The 19,901-nt window shown below is 51.7% G+C and overlaps 1 protein-coding gene across 1 annotated transcript; it reads right to left on the minus strand.

Moving 5' to 3' along the window:
• Window positions 1–2,951: 2,951 nt before the first annotated feature.
• NT5C1A (5'-nucleotidase, cytosolic IA) lies at window positions 2,952–18,492 on the minus strand. The gene is made up of 6 exons (XM_003415522.3): window positions 18,319–18,492; window positions 10,909–11,076; window positions 10,276–10,405; window positions 8,240–8,362; window positions 5,591–5,775; window positions 2,952–3,317 (listed from the first exon to the last, which is right to left on the minus strand). The coding sequence occupies exons 1-6, from the start codon at window positions 18,442–18,444 to the stop codon at window positions 2,952–2,954; spliced, it is 1,098 nt and encodes a 365-aa protein (XP_003415570.1). The 5' UTR covers window positions 18,445–18,492.
• Between the last annotated feature and the right edge of the window lie 1,409 nt (window positions 18,493–19,901).

A 19,901-nucleotide genomic window follows, 5' to 3' on the forward strand; every position in this document is an offset into this window, starting at 1 on the left:
CTCCCGTGAAATCCAGACTTTTATGGCACCTTATCTCTGATCCTAGCATCCTATTTTCCTTCATCCTGAGTGTTCATCACTATGACCTGGGGGTGTGACCCCATGGGTCCCAGAGTCCCTGGAGTTTATCTTAATTAGTTGACATCTGGTGCTGCCCTTACAGTTCACGTGTGCACCCTGGTCATGCAGCCCAATGCCATTCTGTGAGCCTGGGCTGTACCTAGCCCTGCAGGTATCTTATGGCCACCAACTCTGTGATCCCTGAAGGTTCATCCAAGGGAGCGATTCTGGCCTGGTTGGGGTTCAGCCAAGATCAAAAGTGACTCTGGGGCCAAGCTCCCTCTCGCCCTCACTTCTCATTTTCTTGAGGCTGTTCATAGGCCTCACGGTATCTCTGGCTGAGCGTGGAGCACTGGCAGCAGAGCAAGCTGGAAACCAGGCCCTTTGCCCTGAGGCCTCCTCTGCTGGCCAGAAGGATCCTGGCTGTGGGATGGAAATGACCTTGTGCAAAGATACCTTCATCACATGCCCGTATGGGTACAGTAATGCTGGGTATCCCCGGATAAGGCAGTCAATATGGGTGTCTGCCCTAGCCACTCAGCATAGCCTTCCCTTCCTCCCCAAGATGCCTCCAACACTGGGAGTGGAAGCCCAGCCCAGCGCCTCTCTTCTGGCCTAACTCTTGCTCATTTTGAGAGCCACCTCTGTCTTATTTTTTCCCCCTTCCTGGATTATCTTTCTGAAACTACTATCCTGCCACCACGCTGCTCAGAACCTGTGTCCATTCAGACCCTGGGCTGAGTCCCCAAAGGGACAGAGGTCAGGTCCTAGGTTGTCCATTCCCCCTTCTCTTGCCCCCCACAAGTGCTCCAGCTCTCCTCCATACTCCAATCTCCTTCACCAAGTACTTGCTCACAGCTAGGTTCCTGCCCAGGAGCTGGACAATCAATCCCACACACAGATGTATGCTCACCCCTTTTTGGTCTTCCTGGGGGTCCAGCCTTTGGAGCTTCTGCCCTCCCTCCAGAGAGAGCCAAGGATGGTCAACAAAGGAGGAAGATGAGTCATCAAGTAGTGAGAGTCATCCCACAAGTGGGGAAGAAGCTGTAAGCAGCTGCTGGGGCTCTGCCAGGGTGAAGGATCCTAGTGCATCTCTGTCAGGGAGGTTGCCTCATCCTGGAATCCCTTCCACAGCATCCCACTGATGGAGAGCTCATTACCTCCAGGGGCAGCTCTACCTGGCCTTCCTCTGACAAATCCTCAGCTGGAGAATTTTGCTGGCGCATACTTCAGCTCCTTATTGTCTAGTTGGCCACTACGTCTGTATCTTTTGTCTAGGACAAGACCTCCTCACGCGTCAGCACTGACTAGGCTACTTCGCATTTCCCCCAGGCAGGACTTTACCCTCTGGCTCAACCTCCCATTTCAGCCGCTAAACTTTCTCCCCCTGCATTTGGAGCCACAGCAGTAGACATGGATACTCGCCTCTTACCCCACTGGCAGAGCTGCTTAGCAGAACAGGATGAAACAGCACAGCGGGATGCAATAACTGGGGGTCGGAGCTGACATGGAGTCCCTGGGTGGTGAAACAGTTAATGTGCTTGGCTGCTAACCAAAAAGTTGGCAGTTGGAGTTGACCTAGAGGTGTCTTGGAAGGAAGTCCTGGCCATTGAAAACACTAGGGAGCACAGTTCTACTCTGATACACATGGGGTCACCATGAGTTGGAATCCACTCCACTGCAACTGGTAGGGACTGACATAAGGAGGTTGGAGGCAGAGGCCTAACTAGGGGATGGGGGGCAGGTAGGGTGCCTTGCCCTGGGAGGCGCTTGAGGCGGGGCGCCAGTTAGTGGTTTCCATTGGCCATCACAGTTTCTATTGCCAGCTGTGAGAGACCATTCAGCAATTTAACGCTAAGAGACTGCTGGTTGGAAGGCGGGAACGGTTGAACTTTGGCTCAAAGGAAAAGTAAAGGAAGCACACTGAGCAGACAGCTTCTAAAACTCCTCCCCAGGAAGAACCCGCGGCACCCCTGCCAGCTGGAGGAGTGTTTACATGCAGGTTAAAGCCACACCCCTCACTTTTCACAAACTCTTCACCAGGTAGCTGAGCCTGATTGCCAGGACTAGAAAATCACAGGAAGTGACAAGGCTAGGAAGCAGGTAGGTCATCATCTCCAGTGGTTTTCAAATGTTGAAAATTTATTGCTAGGGCTGCTTGGACGATCGTGCATTTTGCCCGTTTGACAAATGCCCCTGGGCTAAAATTTACTCAGTGTTCTGCTGATCAAGTTGTGTATCCCAGGACGAATCTGGGCCAGCCCAGAAGAAGGCCCATCTTTTTGTAACTGATTTGCCGAGGGAGAGCATCCTTTTTTAATCTGCACAAAGGTGCCTTATGTACCAGCAGCAGCCCTGGCATAGACTGCTGTCATCTAAGAAGGCAGTCATAAAATCAAACTGCTTTGGTTAAAGGAGACTTTGAAAACCACCTAAAAGATGGAGAAACTGAGGATCATGGAGGGGAGGGACTTCCTCAAAGTCATGCAGTTAAAGCCAGGACAGAACTTAGAAGCTAGATCTTCTCTCTCTCAAAGCGGTATTCTTTGCACCATGCTGAGCTAGTTTTCCCTCCAAGCCCCTGTGCAGGCATCCTGGCTTCTCTGACGCCCCCACCCTTGTCCCATCAACTTCTTACTGGAATCCAGCTGCTGTGCACAGTCTTTCTTTCCTAGGCAGGATCATGGCACAGTGCTCGCCCAAAAGGACGGATGGTGAGAATGCCGGCCCAGGCTGCATCCGTTCCCACATGTGCCTCTCTCACAGGGATGAGGACAGACATGCTGATGGGCAGAGTGATGAGAAACTAGTGGGGCCCACTGGACGGGGTGCTGAAGTATGATGAGGAGCCGTGCCTGGAACAATGTTGCGCGGTAAAACTGGCCGCTCAGCTACTGGGCAGATGGGGCCTGCTTTGTCGCCGCAGCCTGCCGGGGTGTCTGTGCCACACCGTAAGGCACATGGGCAGCCACCGTGCCCATCTCCTGAGCCCCAGCCACGTGGAACATCTGGTCATCAAAGAAGATGTGTGGGCGGATCTTTTCAAGGAGGGGGCCCTTGGGTGCTCCAGCCAGGAACAAGGCCTCATCCGTCTCCAGGCCCCAGCTGCGCAGGGTCTTGAGAGCCCGGGCGCCAGAACTGGCTGCACTGCGTGCTGTCACCAAGTAGGTGCGGATTGGGCACTCAAGCCGTAGGCCCTTGGAGTAGAACTTCTTCTGCAGCCTACCCAGTGCCTCCAGAAAGCCCTTTAGGGGGCCCTGTGAGAAGGCAAAGGAACACATAGCTCATTACTCTCCCAAACGCTTGTCCCCCCACCTCCAGCCCGGCTCCCTCCCTTAAATGCTAATGTCCTGCTGTTTGGGGTGGGACAGCTTCTTGGGCTCCATAAATCTTTTAGTTCTGCTATGCCCGGAAGTTCAGTGGCATAATTCTCACCTTTCATGCGGAAGGCCCGGGTTCAGTGTTCAATTCCTGGCCAGGGCACCTCGTGTGCAGCCACCACCTGACTGTTAGTGGAGGCTTGTATGTTGCTATGATGCTGAACAGGTTTCAGCAGAGCTTCCAGACTAAGATTAGGAAGAAAGGCCTGGTGATCTACTTCCAAAAATCAGCCAGTGAAATCCCTACGGATTGCAACAATCCCATCCACAACCGACCACGGGGACGATGCAGGATCGGCAATATTTCCTTTTTTTTTGTACGGAGTGGCCATGAGTGGGGGGTCAACTTGATGGTAGTTAATAACAATGACAACAGCATGCCTGCTGGAGCCATTGTGTGCATCACGGGACTGTAGCCATCTATGCAAGTCTGGGTGTCTGCATTATTGTGCTTAAGGCCATCTGGGTCAGGATAACTGTACCAGGGCAGCTGTTAACTATGTATGTCCATCCATGTGCCCACCAGGTATGTGGGTATCTTCCTGTAGCTCTGTAAGTGTGGCCATCTGTGCCCATCAGCAGGGAGGATATTAAAACTTTTGAGCAACTACAGCATGGGCACCTCCAATCAGAGCAGACTCCAGCTGTGAACAACTGGACCAGATGGACTGGTGTGTAACTGCTGAATATCCGCCCTGCCCATTGGGCACACAGGTGTCTCAGGCACCCTAGAGTGAGGGAAAATATTTATTCTCACAGTGCTCAGAACAATGAAGCTTAATGAGGACTTGTGAATAAAGAACCTGATGATGAAGATGAAGAAAACTACGACAGCAGCTGGAAATAAGGAAAGGTGGGTTCTTAATCTTGGAGACCCCTCACTTGCTGGGTGACCTGGAGCAAGCAGTGGTTTCCTGGGGCTCTTCCCACTGCTTAGTGAGAGAACTATCCTGCCCTGGGTTCCCAAAGATTTCAGAGGGAACCCATGAGAACAGAAGTGAAATGAACGCTCCAGAGCCACTGAAGCCCTGGGACCTGCTGAGCTCAGGGCAGAGAGGGGCTCTAGGATTACTGAGCACCCAGAATTTTGTTCAGAGCACAAGGAGCAGCTCCAGGAGGGCTGGGGGATCCCAAAAGCTCCAATCCCAGGGAGTTTCCACCAAGCTCTAGGACACAGTCTGCCCTCAAGGAGACGCTGAGCAGTTTGAGGATGAGTGAGGGTCCCTGAACCCCCTGGTCAAAGGATGGAGGGCAGGAGGGGGGAAGGGCTAGTGAGAGTCCTCCAGACCCCACACCCAGCTGGGTCTCCCTGCCTCCGTGAGGGGTGCCAGTCCTTTCCTCCAGTGAAGGGAGCAGAGGCTTCTTGAGGGAATGGGGCCTTACTCAGAGGAGTGGGGGACCTCAGAGAGGGAGTAGGGGTATCAAAGAGGGGATGAGGGCTCCAGAAAGAGGATGGGGCATCAAGGAGGGGGTGGAGAGCTCAGGAAGAAGATGGAGGTCTCAGTGAGGCAATAGAGGCTTTTCAGAGAGGGAATAAACCAAAAAACCAAACCCACTACTGTCGAGTCGATTTTGACTCATAGTGACCCTATAAGACAGAGTAGAACTGCCCCATAGAGTTTCCAAGGAGCGCCTCGCGGATTTGAACTGCTGACGTCTTCATTAGCAGCTGTAGTACTTAACCACTACACTACCAGGGTTTCCAGAGAGGTAATGGGGACCTAAACTGGGGATTCGAGGTACAAAGAGGAAATGGGAGCTTCAGAGAGGAGATGGGGCTTCAATGAGGGGGTGGGGGCTTCAGGGAGAGAACAGAGACCTCAGAAGGGGGATGGGGCTTCAGAGAGGTGATGGGAACCTCAGAAAGGGGGTTGGAGCTGCAAAGAAGTGGTGGGGGCTTCAGAGAGGGCCTTAGAGAGAGAATGGGGCTTTCAGGGGGGACGGGCCTCAGTGAGCAAGGATGAAGGGATGGGAACTCAGTGAGAGGAGCCAGGGCCAAGGGAGAGGATGGGGCTGGAGGCTTGGTGAGGGGACCTGACTGGATTCTGGGCTGAGCCTGGGGTTTGGTTCTGGGCTGAGGCTCAGTCCAAGAGCAAGTTCTGGGGAGCTGCCTTGTTCCATTTGGGGGTTCCAGGAAATATGTGGAGTACCTGGGCCAAAGGTTTGTTCTCGTGGGCCTTCTCGTGCTCGAAGAATCTGTCCAGCCCGTGGGCCTTGACGATGCGCTCCGACTCATCCGAGAAGAGCACAGCGTCTCCGTCGAAGGCCACGCGCAGCTGGCTCTGGGACACAGCCACATCCCTGCTGGGGCTGAAGATGGTAGCAGCTGCAATCCCTGGGCAGAAAGAGGCAAGTGTTGGCTGGCCCAAGCTGGGCTTTGGGGGCCCTCCTGAAAACCCCCTCAGCTGCCTGGGGGCAGGGGAGGGCTATCTCAGGCTATCCTTGCCCCACCTGCCTCACCCAGGGCTTAGGGCCAGGCTGATGTTATGGACTGAATTGTGTCTCCCCAAAAATATGTGTTGAAATTCTAACCCCTGTACCAGTAAATGTGGAAGTAAAGGGTTTTTCTTTTGTTATGTTAATAAGTTCATAGCAGAGTAGGGTGAGTCTTAAACCTAATCATGTCTGAGTCATAGAAATCAGAATAGACACAGAGACACTCACGGGGGAAGACAGACACCATAGGGGACAGAGAATCACGCAGCTGCATCTACAAGCCCGGGAGTTCCCAGGCTAGTTGGCTACTAGAAGCTGAAACAGGCACCTAGGGCCAAGCCCTGGATTCAGACTTCTAGTCTCCTGAACTGTGAGAAAATAAATTTCTGTTCACAAGGTCATCCACTTGTGGTGCTTCCGTTACAGCAGCACCGGGTAACTAAGCTACTGAGGGCTAGGATTCAAAATATGTAAAAAGTGGGAGGGCATAGACACTGACCAGTAAGAGTGGACACTGGCTGTCACGCTGAAGCAGGGCTCTGAGGGCCCTCGCCTATGTCAGGGTTACCCCTTTAGTTGCTGCTTTGTGGAGAGGTCTGGGGGGTCCCAGGGTAGCAGGGTGGTACTCAGAGGGCTCAGGGCAGGAGCTATTTACCAAAATGGTCTGGTGGAATCTCTACACTTGAACACCTAGTGAGTCTAGGCTGATGCGTACCAGCCAGATACCAGTCCTGGCTGGAGGGTCCCCCAGACCACTGCTCTTCTGCCAAGAGTTCTCCACAGGTTCCCATCGCAGACATACAGGGAGCTGGGAAGGAGGCCTGACTCCGGCTTGGCCTTAGGCTCACCCTCACTATTGATCCTGGCAACTTACTCACCTTCTCTGGGCTTAGGTAGAATTAATGGCCTTTTCAGCTGTTTGGTGCTGAGATGCTAGACTGCAGTCTGGGGTGCAGGTAGGTGTGGGCCCCATTGGTCTACTGCTACAATGACTCCAGGCATGTCCTACTGAGGCAACCTGGCCATTCAGCACTGCTTGAGACAACACGGGTGGCCATGGCTAGCTGCCTGTGCACAGACTCTGTGCAACCCTGGGCTTCTCCAGGGCATCAAGGATGCCTGTTGGGGACCCAGGCTCCAGGCTAGAGCTGTACTGGACCACAGAGAGTGAGTTCTAGGACGCTGGAAACCTAGGCAGCAGCTCAGTCCATCCCCTACTCTTTATTTCTCCAAACTCCACTTCCACCCTGCTCTTTGGGAGTCTAGGATCATAGGGGCTGGGCTCAGGCAGAGGTTTGGGGGGAGTGGGCAGTGCCAGCCTCACAATTCCTTACAGCAGGATGCTATAAGCAGGAGCAGACCCTGGGTATTAGGCCAGACACCTGCTCAGCTCTGCCAACACTGGAGCCAAGATAAACCAGAACCACCTCACCCTGAGCAGGGGCCCCTCCCAACCACTCCCCTGCTCCCTAGCCCAAGGTCAAATTACAGACGCACAGAGGCACACATACACACTAGTGCCAACGCCCCAGCCAGAGGGCGTGGAAAATGGCGTTTGGTTCCTGGTTAAAGAAAGCCTTTTGGAGGTATCAATGCAGCTCAGGGGAGAAAGGTAGTAGGGAGACAGGCCAGGCTTCCAGCCAGGAGACAGCATGGAAGAGGAAGAGAAAAATGAATATATTGTTGGTTGATAAAGAAACCCACCACTAGTGTTTGGCCTGAGTAGACCTCTCAGGTAGCTGGGCACTCATTCCTCCTCTGTGGCCTGTTTTCTTCCAGGTGCAATAGGGACACACACCCTGTTGAGAGGACTGAGACTACAGTCTCATCTAAAATTACGCCATAAAAGACACCCGTGGTGGGGGAGGGGAGAGTCTCTTTGTCAGTACTTGTACCCAGGTCTCCTAACCTCACCCCAGTACTGGCCAGCTCAGCTGCTGGCGATGCTGCTGATCATTTCCCAAGCCCACCATTCAGGCTGGGCTGGATACAGACCTCCCTCCCCATTGGCCCAGAGAGGCTGGCCAGGGTCACCCAGGAATCAGAACACCTGGGCTGACCTGGGGGAATCTGAGAAGGGAGTGACTGTCTGAGTAGTAATGAGGGTTTCCATGGAAACAGGAGACTGGGAGGCATTGATGAGTTAAAGCCTCCTCAACATGGTGGGCCAGGTGGTAGGAAAGGGATAGGTGGGGCATTATTCTCAGAGTTTACAGGGCAGGTCTCAGGAAATTAGGAGGCACTGCATAGCTGTCCCTTTCATGGCAATCCCTAGCACCTGCACAGAGCTCCAGGACCAGCCCTTCCACCTCTGGGACCTCTTTGTCAGACTCCGCATATGCTCCCTCCCCAGTCTGACTTACCCTCATCAATGGCTTCCTGCACTTTTTCTGCATCAGCTGACAAGTAGAGGTTGGTGTGGTAGGCCTTGAGGTAGCAGATGGGGCTGTTCCCACCTGTCATGCAGAACCTCTCGATGGACAGGTCTGGAGAAGAGGTAGAGAGTACCTCAGTAAGGCTAGGTCAGCCTAAGGGCCTGAGTGGCCCCTGTGTCCAATGGGTACCATCTTGGTTCTCATGGTGGTGATGGTGGGGTCAGAGTGACTCTCTGTGTACTTTTAGGCCAGCATTCCTCCTCTCCGAGCCCCTCCCTCCTTCATCCACGAAGTCATCCCTCTGGAGCAATTGGCTGGCTCATAGTAACACCCTCTGGTCAAGGAATCATAGTATTGCAAGAGGTGGGTCTCTGAGCCATGGTTGTGATATGTGATCCTGCCCTCCTGGTCATAGCTGATTAGATAAGAGGCAAACACCTGACCCAAGCTGGGCCAATCAGATTCTTTTTCCTAGACTGGTTTTATAGTTAGCTAATACCGATCAGCATGGAGTCCCTGGGTGGTGCAAACAGCTAAGAGCTTGGCTGTTAACCAAAAGATCAGTGTTTTGAGTCTACCATGTGATGGCAACAGGTTTTGTTTTGTTTTTTAGGCACCTTGGAAGAAAATTCTGGCAAAATAATTCCAAAAAATCAGCCATTGAAAATTCCGTGAACACAGTTCTATTCTGAAAGACATGGGGTCACTATGAGTTGAAACCAACTCCAGGGCAACTGGCTTGGTTTGACCCATAAGCATAGCTGCTGGGGTTGTTAACATATTCGCTGGTTGGCATATGGCCATTGCTCTGAGCCCACTGAGCTACTCTATCACTACCCAGGCCCTCCCCGAGGGCCTTGTCCACCCTGAAAGGGATAATGCCCAGCAGAGCAGGGGCCCTTCCGGACCCTGCTCCAGCACTGCAGGTAGGATCTATTCTGCTTGCTTAGAGCCTGTGTCACGCAGGCAGTTAGGTATTTTGAATTTCACACCCGTTCCCAGTAAATTGAAATTAGGATTAAAAAATGCCAACTCTCTTGATTGCTTGAAACAAGGACTTGCCAACTTGCAAATTTCAAACCATATTCAGGAAAAGCAGAGAAACATAATTTAGGGAGAGACACATGCGTGCACACACACACACACAAAATCAAACAGATTTGCCAAGAGAAAGAGAAAAAAGGGCTCATGTGGCCCAGAGAGAAAAAGAGCCTAGAAGCAATTTCCTGTACTTGGATTCAGGCCTTTGTGAGGCCCTGTTTCACTTCCTGCCCTGTGGTCTAAGCTAACCTATTGTCCCATTGCCGTCAAGTCGATTCCAACTCCTAGCCAACCTATGGGACAGAGTAGAGCTGCCCCATAGGATTTCCAAGGCTATAATCCAAGGCAGAAGCAGACTGCCACATTTCTTCCATAGATTAGCTGGTGGGTTCAAACCATCGACCTCTCAGTTAGCAGCTGAGTATTTAACCACTGTGCCACCAGGGTTCCTGTGGTCTAAGTTATATCCCTGTAAACCTAATAAATTATTTTCTTCAGCTTAAACTAGCTCTGGAAGGTCTGTTACTTTCAGTCAAGAGTTTGGACTAAGACACAAAATGCTTTCACTCTGACTACTGTGCCTGATCATCCCAGCAGCCCGGTAAGGCTTGTTAGCTCCGTTACAGAGAGAGAAACCGAGACACAAGGGTACTCTGCCCAGTCCCTGCCTGCGAAGTGGTGTGCTGGATCCTGGTTGTACTAGCTTGAAAGAGTCAACTGTTAAACATTTAGGATTTTTTTGAGCCATTTATGTTATTCAACTGTTGGTAGCTTGAAATCAGCCATGGTGTGAATATTTATACCCTGAAAATCAGCAACACACTACAAATCAGGGCATTTTGTTTTGTTTTGTTCTAGAGCCAGTTTACCAATGCACCATGGAGCCTGGGGTTCCAGCCAGTATGACCTCACCCTGCTGTACTTGTGGCCCCATCCCTGGAGGTAAGGTACGGTTGTCACGTGATCAAGCCCTTCATGCTCACCATAGTGGTTGATACTATTGATGAGACGGACTCCCACTTGAGCATGGTTGTTGGTCACGAGGACAATGTCAAAAAGGTCCTCACTATCGGGGTACAACTCCCGCAGCCTGCTGTTCACAGCCTCCAGAGCCTGGATGGGAGAGGACACAAGCTGCTCAGACCCCAGGGGTAGATACCTGGAGTTGGTGGCCAGGGTTGGGGAGGAGGAGTGAGCTGGGAGCCACTGGGAGGAGTAGGGGGGTGGGATGGGGAGTCAGTGGCCAGGTGTGGGATGAGATCAGTGGATGTGGACTACCTTCTCATTATGCCGTTCTCTACCGTTGCGCAGGTTTTCACCACACAGGGGCACACACAAAAGGGTGAGTGAGAGTTAAAAGTCAGCCCAAGTTCCATTCACTAAATGGGTTACCTGACGTTGTTGTTGTTAGCTGCCGGCAAGTCACCCCGAAATCATGGCAACCCCATGCACAATGGGATAGGACCATTGTGATCCACAAGGAACTGTCCCTTAGCCAAGCTGTGTGCCTGCAGTGTTTCATCTGCCCAGAGGGGCCCCCTTTTCCTTCCTCAAATATCCATAGGAGTGCCTATTTCTAGGCACTGTATGGGCTAGTGGTAGGATTGCTCCTTCACCTTCACGAAGGGGAAGGCGGGCCCGGGCCTGAAGGGCTCATTCTCATGTTCCAGCTGGTAGCGCACGTAGTCCTCCACACCCTGCTCAGTGTAGATCCGCTGCTCCTCATCCATGCGGAACAAGGCTCGGGAAGACACAGCAATGGTGACTGCATTCTGAGGCTTAGGCTGCAGAGACATGGAAGGAAGGGCTGTTGCTCAGACCTCCCCTTGGGTAGAGGCAGATCTAGTTCAGGACCCCCTCGGTGCAGGACCCAGCTAGGGATGGTGAGAGATGATGGTGCCCCACCTAGGAGCACAATCTGATGGAAATAACATGCCTCAAGGAGTTTGCCATCCGGTGGGCCATCTATCTGGACACAATAGAAAAATGAATACGATGTATATAACCAAAGAATGACTGATGCTCAAGACGGTCTCCAGATGGTTTCCATTATAAAATGAGAACTACATGCCCTTCGGAAGAAATGGTGCCTAGAAACATGACAATTATAGAAAATTTATCTGCAGCCCAGATCTTTCTCCCAAGCTCCAGGCATATATCTGACTGCCCTGGTTGGCTAACAGTCAGTCAAACTTGACAAGCTCAAGGCTAAACTCCCACCACCTTCTCCATCTCCCGCATCTCATCCTCTCCCCTTTTCATCACCTCAATGCTCAGCACCACCATCCACTCCATCACCCAAGCCAGAAGCCCGGAAGTCATCCTCAACTCCATTCCCTTTTCAGTTAAACCTGTCAATTCTACTTCTAGACTCCATCCGCATCTCTCTATCTCCACTGTCACAGTCCAATGCATCATCCTCTCTCACCCACCCCTAATCTCTCCTCCAACTGATGTCAGAGAGGTTTTTCTAAAATTTAGACCCGATCACAGCTGGCCTCTGCTTGAAACCCTTCTGTGGTGTCCACTCTTCTCAGAATAAGGTTGACAACCTTCAATATGGCATAGGAGGCCCTTCAAGACAGAATCCTACTCTCTCTCCACTCTTACTTACCCATGTCACAGCGTTGCTCATTTGAACCTTTCTCCTGTCCCTGAGTGTGCCCTCACTGGGCCTTTGCACCTGATGTTCCCTCTGCCTGAAAACGCTCTTTCCCTGACTCTATCCAGCTACCTTCTATTCCACTTTGGTCTCAAACTGGATGTTACCTCCTCTAGTCTGGGTTTCCTACCATTCCTATGGATTTCCCTTTTAATAAAAGGTAACACTGAACTATGATTGCTTGTTTAATTATTTTCTTTCTGGGCTGTAAGTTCTGAGGGAGCAGGAATCATGTCTCCCTTGTTCATTATTCTAGTGCTTAGTAGTGTGCCTGGCACATGGTGGGTGTTCAGTAAATCTTTATTGACCAAATGGATGTCTCTGAACTTCTAAATGATGAATTTCAATAAGAAACAATATTCACAATGAATCAAAAACCATAAATTTTACATGAAATAGAAACTCTAGTGCAGTGTCCTAATCTGTTCAATTTGCTTCATAGGTGCTTAGAGGACTTTTTTTTTTGGTTGATTCAAATTTTACAAAGCATTTACATGTTCTTTTTGACAGGCACCTGGGCTCTGCCTGGGAGTGGTCCCAGTAGACACTTGGTTCACACCCCCAGAGCATGCAGGGTCACAGTCAGGTCACTTGGATGCAAACAGTACTGAAATGAGTACTAGAATAGAGGTGAAAGCAAAATCTTGATGACAAGGGCTCAGAGGACATCATCATGGAAGAGGAGGATGCCTTGAAAGGGAGTAGAGTGAAGGAAAGCAGGAGAAGGTGGAAACATGCACAGTGCATTCACAAAGGTGAGCAGAGCCAGGGTTTGTGGAGTAGCTATAGATAAGCCCAGAAGGGTAGGCAGTGGCTAGATCAAAGGGGGTCCTAGGAGGGTCTCAAAGCATTTCCCCACTCCCACTGGAATTGAGGGAGGAGGGTGCCACCACAGACAGAAGCTGTATTCTGTATAATACCCAGGGAAGATTAGGATATGGGAGCCCAATGGGCTCGCAGACACCCAGAGTGTCCCACACTTCTCTGTGTCCTGAGCAGCCCTGGGATCCGATTCCAACTTTATAAACAAGGACAGAGAGGTTCAATCTGGGGACAAGACTCATAAGTGGACCTCACCTTCCAGCCTTCTCCTTATTGCTCTGTGGGACATGTATTCAACTCCACTGCTTCTCTCTGGGGTCAAGCCTAGACCCCAATCGGAGGCCCTGTCACCATGTGCCAGGCACTGTGCTGCGGACACAGCAGAAATGATCCCTGCCCCCATGGAGCTTATGGTCTATCCCCAAGGCAGAGATTTGGGATTGGTGTTATCCTTTAGAAGAGCGCTGCCCAATAGAACTTCCTGTGATGATGGAAATGTCCTATAATCTGTGCTGTCCAATGAGGTAGCCACTAGCTACATTTGGCTGTGGAGCACTTGAAATGTGACTAGTGAGGCTGTGAGGAACTGAATTTTTAATTGTATTTAATTTTAATTAATTTAAATAGCCATATGTGGATACAGGCTACCATATTGAACAGTGCAGCTTTACAAGTCCAAAGTCCAAAATGAAAGACCAACGAGTTCTCCAAGCTCGCGTGGTGGACCTCACCTTGCATTTGACTTTTATCCTAACCAAGATGGCGTATGTGGCCAGAAGGGTCAGTGTAAGGCAGCAGTAGTGGACAGGTATCTATCCTTCGAGGTACAGCCCAAATACCTCTCACAGCTTCTGACCACCACTGTGTGTCTGTGTGTCCTTGGACTGGATACCTCCTAACCAACCCCCTTAGCAGCTGTGAGCTTCAAGGAAAGACAGTAAAGTTAAATGCCCTAAAGAAAAAAGGTAATAGAGAGATGGCAGGGATGGTAAGGGTTGGGGGAACAGACCCATTCTCATAAACCCAGGAAGCCATGTAGGCCTTTAGGACAAAGGCTGAGCTTGCCTTGTCCCCTGAGCTCACTGCCCCAGGGACAGACCCATCACCTCTTCAAGGACAGAAAGTCAGCTGCCCTCCCAGCCCCCTCAGGCAGGTTCCCAAGCCGGACACTCCAGCCCAGGCAACGAGCCAAGTTTCTCGCTCCTAACTTTCTGACCCACAGTCCCTGCCAGACTGCTGAATCCTGGGGTACTTTGGCTAAGCTAGCTACCCCAATACCATCCCACCCCACCTCTGGCCATTAAGAGAAAAATTTCCTGGCTGCCTTGGCCCCAGTATTCTCTGGGGAAATAGGCCCAGCTAGGAACAGAGTATTACCTTAGGTCACACAGCAAAGTTAAAGCTGTGTTGTGTATCACAGCCAGAATGAAATCTCAAGTCTCTGGCCTCAAGAGTAGGCTCTATCTGAGCAGCCCCTCTGCTGTGCCCCTCCTCAATAGCCCCCAGAGGACCCTAACCCCTGCAACTGCAGCTCCTTTCCTGAGACAACCCCTCCCTGCAACTCTTTTCACGATGTCCTGCACACAGGACACCTCTAGGACCCTGTTCCGGTTCTAAGGCCTGATGGTCAGTTATGTTTGGTTTGTGACCATGCTCTACCAGTTATTAAGTATTTTGAATATCACCCTCGACATTTCTATTGGGAACTTACTGTGTACCAGACACTGTACTGAGCATGTTAAGTGTGTTGTGGTGGTGGTTGTGGTTGTTAGCTGCTGCCAAGTTGATTCTAACTCAAGTTGATTCCTCAGAGGGAGGCCACCTGCCATGTGTTGTCTGATGCACCTAAGGACAGCTCCTCCAGAAATCAGCAAGAAGCCCAGATCCTGACTAGAGATTGGGTTAGAACAGCGCTCATCTCAAACTAGGGCTCAGCCTGGAAGCTCTGCTCCAGGCAGCCAGGGCCTTGCCAGCTGTCTCTGCCTCCCCCAGGGGCTGGGCTACAGGCTGATTGCTCTGGGTTGGGGAATGTGGGTGGAGTTTGATGGAGAGCAGCCCAGCACTACCTGGCCTGCCTGGGGAGCGCTCACTTAGGCCAACATGATTCTGCCCCTTGTGCCCAAGATAGAAACAGAGTCAAAAAGCTGTTATTTCTAGAAGGACTTAGCAGGAGAAGAGCTGCTGGAGAAAGAGGGCCTAGCTCTAGACTGAGGAAGTCCTCTGACCACATGAGGTGGGGCCTTTCTTTGGCCTTCAGCAGTTAAATATTTTACTCAAGGCCCCTGGGAATGAGAATAAACCCAGGCCAGACCCTGATAGGGCCCATGAGGCCTAAAGCCCCCAAAATAGCCTGTGGGAGGAGGGGCTACTATAGGAAGGAGTAGAGGGGCCAGGAAGCCTCAGCCTCTGCCTCACAGAGAACCCTGGGAGGTCAGGGGCTATCTGAGGGGTCATGACTGACACTGGGCCTAAGCTCCCAGGGTTCTCAGTGTTTGTGGCAGGGACGGGGTGGGGGGTGGGGAGGGTGATGAGGGAATGGATTTTAAGTGCTGGTGCTCTCCCCCTACTCTAATGCCCCTCCCCTCCTTTCCATCCCCCAGACCACCCATTAGTCCAGCTTCCTCCTCAGGCAGGGACCGCCTTCTCACTGGTCCACCTGCTGCAGCTTCACCCTCTTCAATCCATCCTCCACACGGCCCCAGAGTGATCTTTCTAAAATAAAAATGGGACCAAGTTAATCCCCTGCCGAAAAATCCTGCGACAGCTCCATAATGGTTTTCATACTTTTTTTCTAAGCAGCATGACCTTTTTTTCAAATGAATTATTGGGTGGAACCCCAGCGTATGAACCAGGTATTACCATATTTACTGGTATAAATTTTGTTTACAAATTCGAATGTATTACATGTATATGAATGTTCATTATAAAGTCAATCGATGAGAACAACACAGTTGTTTGGATCATAGCAAAGTTGAAACTGGGGGTTAGGGTGCTCGTTGTAGACTTAGGCTTCAGCCTCCAGTCAGTTTGGTCTTGGTTGCACAGTATTGAGAAGTCCTGATTCACACCAATAAGTGGTTACAGATGGCGAGAGGTTTTGTTTGTTGTTTTAAGCCACAGGCCTTGCAGTTTTAAGACGCTCTCCTATTTTTTTTAATTTTTATCTATTTTGTTGTTGTGGAGAATATACACAGCAAAATATACACCAACTCAACACCTAAACGATTTTTATGTCACTCATCAATTCAGTGACACTGATTACATTCTTTGAGTTGTGCAACCATTCTCATCCTCCTTTTCTGAGTTGTTTCTCCCCCATTAACATAAAATCACTGGCCCTTAAGGTTCCTATCTAATTTTTCTAGTTGCCTTTGTCAATTTCATCTCATATGGGTAGGTCTTAAAAGAGCATAATGCTTAAGGCAGACATTTTTTGCTAGTTAAGCTAAACTATTGTTCAGCTTTAAGAAGTCTTTGGGAATATTTTTGGTTTAAGATTAAAAGATGACCTCAGGGCAAGAGTTTTAAGGGTTCATTCAGCCTCCATGGTTCCAGAAAGTCTGGAGTCCATGGAAAATTTGAAATTCTGTTCTGTATGTTCCCCCTTTTGATTAAGAGTCTTCTATAGAATCTTTGACAAGATCATCTTCTATTAAACAGATCATAAGAAAAGCTTTATTCTGAGGTTTGCTAAAAGAAATAATCAACCTGCAGCACAAGGGGTCCACCATCTGCCTGACACTTTGTTGCACTGTGAGGGCATACATGTTGCTATGATGCTGGAAGCTATACCATTACTATTTCAAATACCAGCTGAATCACCCATGGCGGACAGATTTCAGCAGAGCTTCCAGACTAAGATAGACCAGGAAGAAAAGCCTGGTAATCTACTTCCAAAAATTAGTCAGTGAAAACCCAATGAATCACAACAGAATACTACCCAATATAGTGCCAGAAGATGAGCCCCCCAGGATGGAAGGCACTACACAATAGCCAAAGCAATGGACTCAAGCATAACAACGATCATGACAATGGTGCAGAACAGGCAACATTTTGTTATGCTGTACATGGGGTCCCCATGAGTAGGAGCCCACTCTACTGGCAACTAACAACAACTCCAAGGTGCTAAAATATCCAGTTTAACACATTTGAGTGTGTCGAGTTTTTAACAAATTTTTAATTGTTTAAAACCTAGTTTGAAGAAGACATACAATTGGATTCACATGTGTGTAGACCCCCTGAAGATGGGGCTTCATGGAACCTAGTTTGGAAGCCCCTATCCCCACTGAATAAGGTCCAGACTCCTTAACATGGCACTAGAAGCCCTCCACCGGCTCTTAGGTATTCCTCCAACTCTTCTCCCAATGATGTTGCGTTCTCCCATTCAGGCCTGATTCCAGAACACAGCCTTCGCTTTCAAAGACATCTCAGTGTCTTTTACTCATGCTGTTTCCCTCCGTCTGCCTGAGAAATGCTTCCTACTCAAGCAAGACTGATCAAATACCACCTCTACAAAGCCTTCTCTAGTCCACAGTCACTTCCTCTTCTAGGCTCCCACTGCACTGCTTAGGGTCTTTTACCTGATCACTCATCATCTCAAGGGGCTCCATCAAGGCACTGTGAGCTCCCCAGCCTGGGACTCAGCCTAATTCATCCCTCAATCTCCCCTGCTGAGCCAGGGCCTGGAGGTGCTCAGGAAGTGAATGTTGGTAAGGTGAGGGATCCTGAGGAGGGGTCTTGGGAGGGAAGCAGAAAGATGCTTTGAGGACGCCTCGGGTCCAGCCTGTATCCTCAGTCCTCTCCCCAGGCTTAGAGCTCCTGGAAGCTGGAATAAGCAAGGCCTAGGGGCGCGCCAGGGAGTCATCAATCCGCCCGAACGGGAGAGGACCTGACTCCTCTGTATGAGTCCCTGGAGGGCTGAGACCCCCCACGCGGGGGTCGCGGGGGTACCGATGCCCATTCCGAGGGGAGGAAAGCCCGGAGCCCGGGAGCAGAGTCCAGCTTTGAGAGCCCGGAACCAGAAGCGCAGGAGCCCTGCCCGCAGAGCACCGGTAGCGCAGAGCCGGAGCCCAGAGCGCACCGCGCTGAGCCAGAGCCGGAGCTCAGAGGTTCAGGTCCGGAGCCCGGTGGCCAGATGGCGGAGACTGGAGCACCTAGCAAGGAGCCGGGTTTCCATGGTCTGGTTACCAGAGCCCGTGGAGCTTCCGCAGGCGCAGCTAACCGGCTTTGCCGACAAGTGCAGTCGCGCGCCCCAAGCTACGCGCGCCGGGAGGGGCTAGGGCCACCGCCCTGAGCTGGGCCCCGATGACAGCATGGGGGAGGGCGATCCTGGCGTGGAACCCGAGCCCGGGAAAAAAACACCAGAACACGGCTCCCAAAATAAACCGGAGCCGGAGCCGGAGCCAAAGCCGGGCCACTCTGGTGCTGAGAGCTGCGTCCCCTTCCCCGGAAGGCGCCACGGATCCCTTCCCAAGGAACTTACGACCCCTTCCCGGGGGCACCCTTCCTCTTCCCTCCCTTCATACCCATGCCCTGCTTTTACCGATTTGGGTTTCTTCTTGGGCGCGAGGTTGTCGTAGAAAGTCTTGGCTTCTTCCCAGCGTGGGGCTGCGGCTGTCTCTGCCCCCGGCCCGGGTTCAAGGGGCTCCCGGGGCTCTCCGGGCTCCATTCTCGGGCTCTGAGCCCGACCGGAGAGAGCGGGCGGCCGCGGAGATGCGGGGGGCTCGCGGGACTGGGCTGACGGAGAGAGGCGCGTCCCGGGCGTGAGAAGGGGGCGGGCAGTGGTGCTGAGTGTGTGCAAGTGAGCCGGCCCGGAGGGCGGGGTGCTGGCCGCCCCGCCTGCTGGGGGTGGGGTGGGGAGCGGTGGGGAGATAAACTCTCCCTCGGTTGCTTGTGTGGTGGTGTTGTAGCATGCTTATTCGGGGACAGCTGAGCTCTTCTTCCCCTACTGCCCCTCCCCGAAGTGAATGGGGAGCCCCTGCCTCCCCAGCGCTCCGGCGGAGGGGCTGCTGCGGATTCGAAATGTTCTTCGCAGAGGCTCAAGGACACACAGAGGGCCTGACGACTTTCCCCTAGGCTGGTGATCCACAAAGGAGCAAAATGAAAAGCCTCTCTGTCCCTTCTGAGCGGCGCCCCCTTTCTTCTGGCCCCAGCTCAGCCCGCGCGCGGATAAGGAGGAGGTGGGTGGATGGACAGCTCCATCCACGAGCAGGACTCTTCTCCCAGCCGGGAGCATAGTGGTATGCCCAGGCGGGCAGCTCTTCCACACCAAGGCGGAGAACACTTGAAGTCAGTGGCGAGACCAGCCTCCCCTCCGCCTGGCAAGAGACCTGGGCTGGAAAGACTACCGGGAACTGTGACCCCCGGATTCTTGCTTCCACTCCCTGGCTGGCCTGCAGGGGGCGCGCGTTCCCAGGTCCCACCTGCCGATCTTGGGATGGTAGTGAATGCCATGAAGGGGATGGACCGAGGGAGGGTGGAAGAAGGGCCCTGGAACCAAAGAATCTTGCGCCGCCATCCTAGAGTTGTGTGACTCTTGCTACTCCTGGGATGCAGACACAAATGTCATCCATCCCAAGGGCATAAGCCAGGAAATGGACAAGCAGCATCATTGTGTGATGGGCACTTGCCAAGAGGTGTGCACAGGTGGGTGGGAGAAAGAAATGCTGGCTTAGCCCGAGGGCATCTGATTGGAACGGAGGTGCAGAATGGAGGGATCTGCCCAGCCTCCACCGTGTCCTGGGAGGGACCAACCAAACCTTGTGTGGGAGGAAGGGGGAAATCATCATTTTTTAATAAAAGCTTTAGGATTTGGGAGAAGTGGGTTTAGACTTGCCCTTCTTCAGGTTCCATAAATTGTTTCCAGAGATGACCCCAAAGTCTCTCCCATCCTGCCTGCCCATTGGTAATCTGACTTTGACGCTTCTGCCAGAAACGGAGTCTATTTCTCCTTTCCTTGAATTTGAGCTGGCCTTGTGACTTACTTTGACTAACAGAATGCAGAAGTGATGCTATGCGATTTCTGAGCACAAGCCTTTAGAGACCTTGCAGCTTCCATTTTTGCTCTTTTGGGAGCTAGCTGCTATGTAAAGAAGTCTGGACTACCCTGCTGGAAAGGCCACATGG

Source organism: Loxodonta africana, chromosome 3, assembly GCF_030014295.1.
Source record: "Loxodonta africana isolate mLoxAfr1 chromosome 3, mLoxAfr1.hap2, whole genome shotgun sequence".
NCBI lineage: Eukaryota > Metazoa > Chordata > Mammalia > Proboscidea > Elephantidae > Loxodonta > Loxodonta africana.